This window comes from Drosophila arizonae, chromosome X (assembly GCF_054131065.1).
Source record: "Drosophila arizonae isolate 15081-1271.41 chromosome X, UAZ_ARI_1.0, whole genome shotgun sequence".
NCBI lineage: Eukaryota > Metazoa > Arthropoda > Insecta > Diptera > Drosophilidae > Drosophila > Drosophila arizonae.
This window is the reverse complement of record NC_142927.1, coordinates 1,708,861-1,719,738: the sequence shown is the minus strand read 5'-3', so window position 1 is coordinate 1,719,738 and position 10,878 is coordinate 1,708,861. Positions and strand designations below refer to the sequence as shown.

The 10,878-nt window shown below is 41.8% G+C and overlaps 1 protein-coding gene across 4 annotated transcripts; it reads left to right on the top strand.

The window, feature by feature from the left end:
* Positions 1 to 182: 182 nt before the first annotated feature.
* Grip84 (Gamma-tubulin ring protein 84) lies at positions 183 to 5,195 on the top strand. Of its 4 annotated transcripts, none has more exons than XR_016271318.1 (11): positions 183 to 403; positions 521 to 676; positions 779 to 1,115; positions 1,176 to 2,057; positions 2,125 to 2,253; positions 2,315 to 3,059; positions 3,176 to 3,347; positions 3,408 to 3,729; positions 3,938 to 4,048; positions 4,577 to 4,924; positions 5,057 to 5,195. XR_016271318.1 is itself a non-coding variant. In XM_089475805.1 (11 exons), the coding sequence occupies exons 2-11, from the start codon at positions 345 to 347 to the stop codon at positions 4,793 to 4,795; spliced, it is 3,132 nt and encodes a 1,043-aa protein (XP_089331931.1). In that variant the 5' UTR covers positions 220 to 238; positions 315 to 344; the 3' UTR covers positions 4,796 to 5,195. The 4 variants fall into 4 exon arrangements, 3 of the variants coding, with proteins under 3 accessions (XP_017870909.1, XP_017870910.1, XP_089331931.1); XM_089475805.1 differs by having other exon boundaries at positions 220 to 238; positions 315 to 403; positions 4,577 to 5,195; XM_018015420.2 differs by having other exon boundaries at positions 4,577 to 5,195.
* Positions 5,196 to 10,878: the final 5,683 nt, after the last annotated feature.

Genomic DNA, 10,878 nt, shown 5'->3' with positions numbered 1-10,878 from the left:
GTTGTTTTGTTTTGCTATTGTTATGTTTTATTGAGAGTCTATAATTAGCAATCATTTAAATATATGAACATTTAACACGTACAATTAACGTAACGACTTGCACAGAAATATCGCTAGATGTGTGAAAATTTTGAACCGTCTGGCAGCTCTGTCAGCACCAAAAGAGAGCGCGAACGAGAGACGAACCGTGGGAGAATGCTCAGCAATTGGCAAGCCCGCGTAGCAAAAAAAAAGCCTTGTGTGTTTTGTTGTTTTCATTTTGTATGTGGTGTAGCATATTACTGTTCAGTAAAACCGTTAATTTTTGTTTTTAGCATACATATATATTTACAAAAACAAATGCGATGACGAGTAAAACCGATCCAGTGCGCATTGTGCTGGCAAATTTAATTGCCGAATCGCAGTAAGTGCAGAATGCTGAACAGATGCGCAGCTCATATATTTCTTTTGTTTTTTTTTTGTTTTTTGTTTGTATTGTTTTGAATAAATTGAATAAATTGTAACGAAATTATTTGCGTAGAACGCCATATACGCCGGACAAGATACTCCGGGAATTTCGTGCCACAGTTGACAAGCGCCTCTCAGATAGAGAGCTACTCTTCCTGCTCGAGTCCATCAGTTCAAAGCGTCCCAATTGTCGAGAGGTGCTCGATGAGATAAGCGACACACTTGAAAGGTTCGTATAGACACACTGACATAAAATGAACTAGTTCCTTGTCATCTACTGTTTTTCCCCTAGTGTGCGTGCTCCTTACTTATTTTTATTATTTTTGTTTAGCAAGGATCCTATGTACGCTTTGCTGGTCTTTGCGGAACGAATAAACGACGAAACAATGTGGCAGTCAAAATACAGCGGAGGCAACAACTCGAATCTCAACTCCAATAAAAATCCCGAAATGTCAGCGCCGTTGCATGACTCGGAGCTGGGCAGTAAATGTGTACGGAAATCCTTGGATTTGTCCACATCAACGCCAGTTAGCCGACGCTTGCCCGAGGATACCCCAGCACTGTCCACCATCAATGCAACAAGTGCACCCACTACATATACGCGTCGTGCCTTACCTAATGCGCTCAATGCAAAAGACCACTTCGCACAGCGTGGAGATCTAAGTGTGGTGGGTGCCATAAAGCTAACTGTATTTGTCTAGCATTAGTTACCTCTTCCCTGTATGTAGATCAAGAAACGTGTGCTGAATGCTGTTTCGAACAGCTCAGCCTTGACGGGTACCATCGATCAGTTGCTCAATAGCAGCAACAGCAACAAACTGAAAGCGCAAAACTTAGCAGGAGCAGGAGCAGGAGTTGGCGTTGCTGTTGGTATTGGTGCTCGCGGAGCATCAGGTGCTGCCAGTCGAACTGTGAATGTAGAATCGAGTCCGGGAGCCAAGAGTCCCAAGGCCACTCATCACTCTGGGATTACCACTGTCAACAGCTCTGGAACAGTCACCGGCGCAGGCACTGGCCCAGGCACCGCCATTGCCGCAGTCACCGGCACTGGCATCATCACTGGAACCAGCACTGCCACCAACAATGGAGCAGCCAACAACAGCCGTGCGCTTAGTACCTTGCCGCCAACCGGCTACCGATCGCTACTCGAACGCACTCAGCCGAGCACCAACAGCAAAAGCGCCGGTAACAACAAGGATGTTAGTGAGCCGAGGGATGGCTTGTTGGATGAATATCGCACACATTTGCTATGGGATTACTATAGAGTGGACACGCCAAATGGCACATCGCAGCCGGAGCTGACAGCGTTGCCATTTGATGCACAACAGCGTGTTCTGCTCACCGAAATCCTATACTGTTTGAGTGGAGTGCGAGGCACATATATACTAATAATGCCCAATGATGAGCAGGCGAAGGGCTTGGCCAAGTACGAGACACAGTTTAGTCTGCATGTGCAAGTGGATAAATCGCTGGTCGAGATGGTGAACGAAATATTGCCATTGGCTTCATACTTTATGGGCATTCAAAAGGTCATCGCACTGACGGACGGACATGGCCAGGTCAACAATGCCCTCAATGCGGCCTTGCACGTCATTAGCCATGACTTCTATGTGAGTTCGATTGCTCCTAGTCCATCAGAATTGCAAGTTTTAACTATTCGAATTGCCTCTCTTGCAGATGCTGCTACAGCAGGCCGAGATGGAGCTCTTGAAGAATGATCTGACAGTGGCCAAGCTGCTGTACTATCTGCAACCCACCATTTGGGTCATAGGCGAGATTTGGACAACTCTGGCTGAAGTGGATATGGTAACTCATTATAAGCTCACACATGATGTACAGATAATTAAGTCAGTCTCACGTTGTTTAGAATAATTACCATGGCGCTGCTGTCCTAACTCATCTCTGCGATCGCATCAAGCAACTGGAGGGCGACAAGTGTGCCCAGGAATTGATCATTGGGCTGGCTCGGAAGGCCGCAGAGCCGTATATGCGCATGCTGCAGCTGTGGATACAGAAGGGCATCATTGTTGATAGCACACACGAATTTCTGGTCGAGGACAATGAAGTCATCCACAAGGATGAACTGCCCGAGCACTATTCGGATGACTATTGGGAGAAGCGCTACACAGTTTGCTCTGAATGTATTCCGTCGTTCCTCGAGAAGCATGCCGACAGAATATTGCGCACGGGCAAATATTTAAATGTGATCAGACAGTGTGGGCAGCGCGTGATGCCCACGCAGCAAATGAATCTTGAATTTGACCCAACCAATGAGCGGCACGTCATTGTGATCAATGATGCGTATTATTTTGCGGCACGCATGTTGCTCGATGTGCTGCTAACCGAGAACGATCTGATGGGACATCTGCAATCAGTGAAACGTTATCTGTTGCTCAATCAAGGCGATTTCACCATGCAGTTCATGGATGCCTGCGAGGATGAGCTGGCCAAGAATGTGGATCTAGTGCTGCCCATGACCCTGGAGAATTTGTTGGGTCTGACCTTGCGGCTCTCGTCTGCACGCAGCGATCCTTATAAGGATGACCTGCACTGCGAGCTCCTCACATACGATCTGGTCACACAAATGTCCAAGATTATGAATCAGCAGGAGGGTAAGTAATAGTGGCTCAATTTAAGCATAGTTTTAGTGAGTAACTGCAACAACTGCAACGACATTGACTGGCTTAGCCAACCTGCCCATCGCCTATTAATTTGTTCTATGTTTCAGAGTACTGGAAGACGACAGATCGCCTCGACTTGAGCGGCTTGGAGTGCTTTGCCTTCACCTACGAGGTGAAATGGCCAGTTTCTCTGGTGCTCAATCACATAGCCATAACAAAGTATCAAATGCTCTTCCGCCAACTCTTCTACTGCAAACACGTAGAGCGTCAGCTGTGCAAGTGAGTAACTGATATATGTATATACATGTATATATATTCATATTCACTCCATTATTGCAGAATTTGGAAGGAGAATTCCATAGCCAAGAAGTTCTCGCCGCTAGCTGCGGAGCTCTATCGCTCGGCCTTTACGCTGAGGCAGCGCATGATGAACGCCGTTCAGAATCTGGAATACTACATGATGATCGAGATCATTGAGCCCAATTGGCACATATTTATTGAGAAGATGAAGAAAGTGGAGAATGTGGATATGGTGCTCAGTCTTCACCAGGACTTCCTCGATCTGTGCCTTAAGAATTGCATGTTAACTGAGACATCGCATCTGAATCGTGCCATATTCAAATTATGCAAGATCTGTCTCAAGTTCTGCGAATTCATACAGGTAACACGACTATACAGAACTTATTCCTATATATACATATATATATACCAAGTTAGAGCTTAATCGAATGTCTTGTCTTGTGCCTTGCATACCTTTATTTCTCTTTCTCTCCCACTCTCTCTCTCTCGCTCTTTTCCATGCCTGTTTGAACATAACTGAACAAAATATTATATATATGTATGTGTGTGTACCCCCAATCAAAATCAAGCGCTCGCAACGTCTCTTTCGCGATGCGGAGCTCAAGTCCATGGTCTGTGATAGCAGCGATGAAAATACGGATCATTCCGACTATGAGCTAGATATGGCGGATCGTCTACAGGTATACACCATTATAATGACCAATGGAGCTCCACAGATTTTTACAAATTTTATTATTTCATATCATTCGATTTTTGGATACATTCAGATTCATATATGTATGATATTATTTTTAATGAATTTTGAGTTTGTTCATTAACTTATTTAAATCAAGGGTAAATTTGACTGCCGCTGGCGTTATAAGTATATGCATCTATATTAAGTTAATCTTTATTTTATATCAATTAATTCTATCTTTTACTAAAATTGCTTGCTTTTAATGTTTATATGTTCTATATATCTATATAGATCTCTTAAGTTCCTGTTCATATTGCTAACACTGTCCCTCAACAATTCAATCCTTAAAATGTTCATCCTTAAATCGAATTATATATTAATTCCATTCATTTGTTTATTCTTTATATTTATTTATTAATTTATTATTATTTTTTGTTTATTATTACTATTATTGTAATCTTAGTTTTTGATTATATCGTCATCAATTTCTATAGCACTTTCTCATATCATATCATTGTCTCTCTGTATATAGGCGGAGACCACCCTGGATGAGACGGATACGTTTGCAGAGCGTGTGAAACGCTTTGATTTGGAATTTACGGGCATGCTTATATCGTTCCTTAAACAAATTAACGATCTGGCCAAAGATAATACCGCCGATCGCTTCATGAATCTCGTACATCGCATCAACTTCAATGGCTTCTACTCGGAGCAAATGGACAAGCTGTGCGTCAAGAATGCCATGGGCTAGACGTAGATCACTCAACCAACTCCAACTCCAACTCCAAGTCAGAAAGCAGAAAGCAGAAATTAAGAAGACAAAAAGACAAGAAACTTGAGTATTAATCCGACAAATCGAATTATATAGAAAACCAAATTGGCATTGCCTTTCGTATGCCTGATATATATACGCATATATAGGTATACAGATGTATATATACATATGGATATGTTTATATAAATATATCTATATGTGCATATAACTCTGCATACATATATACATATATATCAGGCATATGAATCCATCAACTATCATTCCCGTTTATCAACTACACCCATTAATAGCTCTAATGCCATACATGATTAATAAAGTCAAATGTTTTTCCATTTTGTTTTGCCAAAAAGAAAACAAACAAAAATCAAAACATAAATCATAGACAATTCTTATTGTGATGTGCAAACGGGAACAGCTCTACTCAACGGCTATGGAACCGAGTGGCTTTGTATAATTGCTCGTTCCCAAAAGCGTAGAGTACGGCTGTGCCCGCTGTGAGCTCTGAGCTGGCTCCTGTTATCGATAATACACATTTGCCAAGCTGCGATCCAATAGGGAAACCCCACCCTCACTGCCATAGTTGTCGGCTGCATATGACAGAGGAGAATCGAGTTCCAGCTTAGATGCCATCATCTTCGTCGTTTATGTTTGTTATCGTTATCGTTATCGCTATTAAAATATATTTCATTATATCAAATTTGTTTCGGATTGTCATTAATTAACATCGACTTTTAGGTACATATATAACAGGATGTTGGGTTGCAAGTTAGATTAGTCGTCGTCCTCATCATAGATATGATTGTAGTTATCGTTATCGAAATGGTTATCGATAGGCAGCTGATTTATGGTTGCGACTGTTGCCTTAGTTAACTTGCAGAGCTCCAGCTTTGACATCATCCGTCATCGATAGCACAATTATCGCGATCGCCGTCGTTATCGGCTGTGGTCGTTGTGCAATTACTCGTGACATGCTGTCACTGATGTGCCAAATAAAAATCAACGTACATTTTCTTACGAGTAGTACTCACTATTTGACACTTCAGGAACAGCTAGTCACCAGATGCGCGCATTGTCTATCGATGATTTTGAGCGTCAGAGTTGGCACCGCATATGAGCCAAAAGGCCCTTTCAGACTGTTATCTTGGCCATAGATAGTACGACAAATCACATAGCAATCAAAAAGGGCCTCTTGCTTCATACGCCTATCCACGGCGTTGCACTCACTCCCTAGCTGAGATTCGATGCGAACTTATCGATAATGCTGGACTTGGACTGTGGACTCTTGGCTGCTAAAGTGCCTTATTTTCGCACGCATTCTCCCTTGGAACTGATAACACGTAAACATATTACAAATATTGGCCACGTTAGCAACTAAGTACCCAACAAGTCGAAATCTATTCGAAGCTTGGTTTCAGGGAAACGACTCACATACATTTGAGTAGATCTCAGCGATTTGTGTAGTTCTTGTCCATAATAGAGTTGTGTTATTTGAGTACTTGGCGCACATTCACATGTTTCGTAGCTTCTTTTACAACACTGGTTCGTTTTGGTTGATATGGTAGTATTATATTAACGTATAGCACTAGTATTATATTCTAGTATAGTTTAATTACTATAGTAGTATTGTATTTAGTAAATAGTACAGTTTCTCTAGAATTTCAACACGTTTTGTAGCACTGGAAACACTTTTTACAGTTAACACTTTTTCTTACTTCTTGCTCTTCACTTTAACTTTAGTATGGGAATCAACCCGGTAAGAGTCGGTGTATTTATTTACTGCACGGTTTGTTTTACAACACTGTTCGGGCTGAAATTAATTTTTATAACATCTATTATTTCCCAAGCTTTTTTCTTTAGCTAACTCAATTTATAGTTTCTCGTTGCGCACTCCGTTTCACAGCACTGTTCAGAGTGCTACACACTGATCCAGTTGTTCAGTTTGGATCTTTGTCTTCTTTGTCGCCTTTTATCCGTAACCTTTCCTACTTTCCCTTTCGCGGGTAGTGCGACTGCTTCATGTTTACGTATTCCACTTAACCTGTCCATTCTAACAATTTTTACTATGTTTAAGTTCGAACTCTTCCCACGCAGCCTTTGTTTTACCTATCTTTAATCCAGTCCACCTAGGCCACTGCGCAGCTATCGCACTGCGCTAACTATCGCACGTATCGGCACGTACGCCCATTTGCCATTTGCCAATACTGGAAAAACGCTTATCTAACGGTATCGCAGATCGTGCAACCAATTTCCATCACAGCTTTGTGCAATTTCAACAATAACAGCCCGAAATGTGAACAGCGGCCGAAATTGATGGCTTTGTCTGTGAGTTCCCCCACCTTTCTTGCCTCCTACCAACCCTACTCCTCCTAGCCACCGCCCCTACCCTACACCCCCTCTCTGTTGTCTGGTTGGAAAATGTGCCAATTTTAATTTGCCATGGATTTTCATCATGTTGCGCACTTTTTGCAACGGCCAACGGCCGCAACTGCCCGTTAAGAGCTGCTGTCCAGACATAGGGACAACGACCCACACACACGCACACACAGATGCGAAAGCCAATTTGCCTTGCATATTCATAGCATTCATATAAAAAGGCAAAAGGTGGGTTGATCAATTAATAATCGACTTTGGTTGACAGCACTGAGCGAGAGCCTATATAGAGCCTATCGACTAGGGGCCGATAACTGAGATATGTATATGTATGTGTATATGAAGTTCTGATTAATATCTAATGCTCATGGAACATTTAGAAAGTACTGAATGTTAGAGATCAATCGAGCTTAATTGATATATTTGTTCTATATGTATGTATATAATATGAATATGTATATGTATGTATATAAAATTAATTTTTAATTTTAAAACAGATTATTTTGCGTTAGTCTTGAGAGCTTATCTTCGATATATGTATATTGTATATTGTAAGACTAAGATAGTTGTAAGATTCAGATAGTTGTTCAAAATGGAATTGCTTCAATGACTTATCAAGCGACCCTCGCGAATGAGCATGTGTGCATGCATGTGAGTGTGTATGTGTGCATGTCTGTGTATATGGTATGCTTATATATGTTATATGTTTACCATTAGCTGACGTTGTAGGCGGCGCGCCTACCAGCCAGCCACGCCTGCCTGCCTGCCATCCACCCACCCCGCCCCACATCCAATTGGCAATTTAAGCTCGCATGAATTATCGACAATCAATTATGGTTGCTGGCCCATGGACATGGACAACGACATGCACACACACACATAGAGAGAGAGAGAGGGAGATGTGTGCGTGTGTGTGTATGTTAATTAATCAAAAGCCCATCCATCTATCGATTGGGCATTTACTGACAGACATATGCAAATTAAAAGCATACAAGCAGCTCATTAATGGGCACTTGAAAGGCCCACCAATAGCAATGATGATGACAATGATAATGATGATGGCGATGACGATGACGATGATGTTGCTAAATTTCATAGAGCTAACAAGTCTATTCAGTCAAAGAAAATATTTTGGATATTTTCGAGTGCTATGAGGCAAAGAGTTACTAGAGTTACGAATTGCAGATGAAATGGAAACATTTCAGCTCGGAACTATTTTCGGCATGAGAGTGGATAGTCATAGGACACATGCACAAATTTGAAGTCAGTGCCGCTGTCGCAGTCTCGATAACGTGAATATCTCATCGGTTATCGAATGGTCAGACGATGAGATGTCCGCGCAATCGGAACCGGGCTGGGCCAGAACAACGAACTGGTTCATTTCGTTTAACTCATGTTGTAGTTGTTGTTGCTGATACAGCGCATCGACATCGATGAGAACTAATCCAATGCGAAATACTCATTGGAGATGCTTTCATCAATCGCGAGGGGCTGCACCCGAAGCGTCGCTAGCGATAACGATAACGATAACACTTTGGGCCAGTTGTTTGATTGCGGCTAGGTGGTTTGTGATTGCAGACACCCCATACATCTTGTATTTTATCAAAGTATCGCACATACGGGATATAGGGAGTATCTACAATCAAAGACCATATGAAATGCTGGCATTAAGACCAATATCGATATTTATCGAGCCAAAACTAACAACGTTGCTACTGAATTATTGCCTTTGAGTTGGAATGCGAGACTCACTGTTATCGTTCGCTACATAACAGATGAGTTTCGTGATTCCAAATCAACAGCAATTGTGAACGGACTGCTATCGATAAATCTATCGATTGTTGGCCATTCGTTCACAGATGATAAATGGGATGGATTGATAGATGGGATGGATGGATAGACAGATATATGGATAGATAGATAGATAGATACATAAATGGATAGGTGGATATATAATTATGGTAATAGTTAGGTGTATTACCAGATAATAGATGAATGTTTGAGGTATGGATAAATGCATGGATGGAGAGATAACTAAATGGATAGATACATACATAGATAGATTGTAGATTACTGAAGATCGATAATAGATCGATATATAAATAGATAATACAAGATATATGATCAATAATGAATGATAGGTGACATATGATGCAGTACAAGCTCCTAGAAATTGGCTACACTAGTACCAGTTCAATTTTGATATACTCTAACGGACACATACACGCTCACACACGCACACTCACACTCACACTCACACTTTCGCACACACTCCACAGCGCAGACAATGAGCTGTAAATGATAATAATAGTGGGCGTTCACTTGGCACCCAACTAGAGAGACATGAATATACATTCAATTAGACGCACCATACAAAATTGGCCTGACATACCCGTAAGCCCATCTCTTGGGCCTCTTCAGTCCAGTTGCCCCCGCAACTGCCCGCCCCCTGCCGCCACCTCATGGGCTCACCCTGAGTCCGCTTGGACAATAGGCGAGTCGCGTGTGAGTCGCAAGTGAAATACAACAAACAATTCATTTAGCTGACGCGCACACGAACAACTGAGGGGCGGCAGCTGACACGCCCACACATTCCGAAATGCGTGCCAAAGGAGAAAAAAGTGTGACAAAAAAAAAACGGAAGAAACGAAAAGGTAACAATTAATTGAACAAAGAAATATGAAATTGCCAGAAAAATAAAAAGTGAATGCACGTAAAAAAAGTTGCTGAACGAAGCGATACCCTGTTGTAATGAAGAGAGACTCGTTTGACAGCCAATGCGAATTTCGATGCATATTCTAAATGTAAGTGAAGCTCCAGACACCAGAACTGAGTGGTTAACGGTTGATTTGAATCTATCAATCATTCATTCAATCAGTTTTAGTCAGTCAATCAATAAGATATTAATCAGTCGATTTACTCATCAAGCAGTCAGCTAGTGTTCAGTCAAGCTACTAATCAATCATTATCATCTGGCCAATCAATCACTCAATTAGTTACTCAATCAATCAGCCAATCAGTCAGCTAGTCAATCAGTCAATCAGACAGGTACTCATGAGTCAATCACTTTGTTACTTACTCAGTTAATAAACTTATCAATCATCGATTGATTGACTACCAAACTGCGCTTTTGCTACTGTATCAAAAGCCCATCATAATCATCATAATCAATTAACTAGCTTAAACATAGGTCTAACTACAGGTGTTGCAGGATGACTTGCTTGTTTACAGGGTATATGCATATGTACGCATATGGACTTACATGTAAGTAGGTAACAAATGCAATTAGATTGTATAACAGAGGGCGTGACCTACATACACACTCGCACACACACACACACACACTCACACGCACAACAAACAAACGCAATGAAAATTGTAGCAAGTTTTTATGAATAAGATGAGGCAGAGGAGTTGAGCGGGCTGAGGTGCCAAGGGAGGGCATCAAATTAGGCAGCTTCTGCATGCAGAGAGAGGCTGACAAAATTAACACACACACACGCACACACGTGTCGGCACGTGGCGTGATTTTTGACTTCTTTCAGGCAGCTTTAAGTTGGTTGTTGTTGCTTCAAGTGTCGGCACGTGTCTCAATCAATTGGCTGCAGTTTGGCTAAATGAGTCGCCGGCTTGCGGATGCAAATGCGGATGTGGGCACACAATGGTTCCGAATTGCTGCCACCTGCTGC

Bases quoted from the DNA above. Each gene is read 5' to 3' on its own strand.
- Grip84 (XM_018015420.2), top strand. From the start codon at position 345: ATGACGAGTAAAACCGATCCAGTGCGCATTGTGCTGGCAAATTTAATT. The intron at 3,060-3,175 runs GTAAGTAATAGT...TCTATGTTTCAG, and splicing joins GATTATGAATCAGCAGGAGG to AGTACTGGAAGACGACAGAT. The intron at 3,730-3,937 runs GTAACACGACTA...ATCAAAATCAAG, and splicing joins AGTTCTGCGAATTCATACAG to CGCTCGCAACGTCTCTTTCG.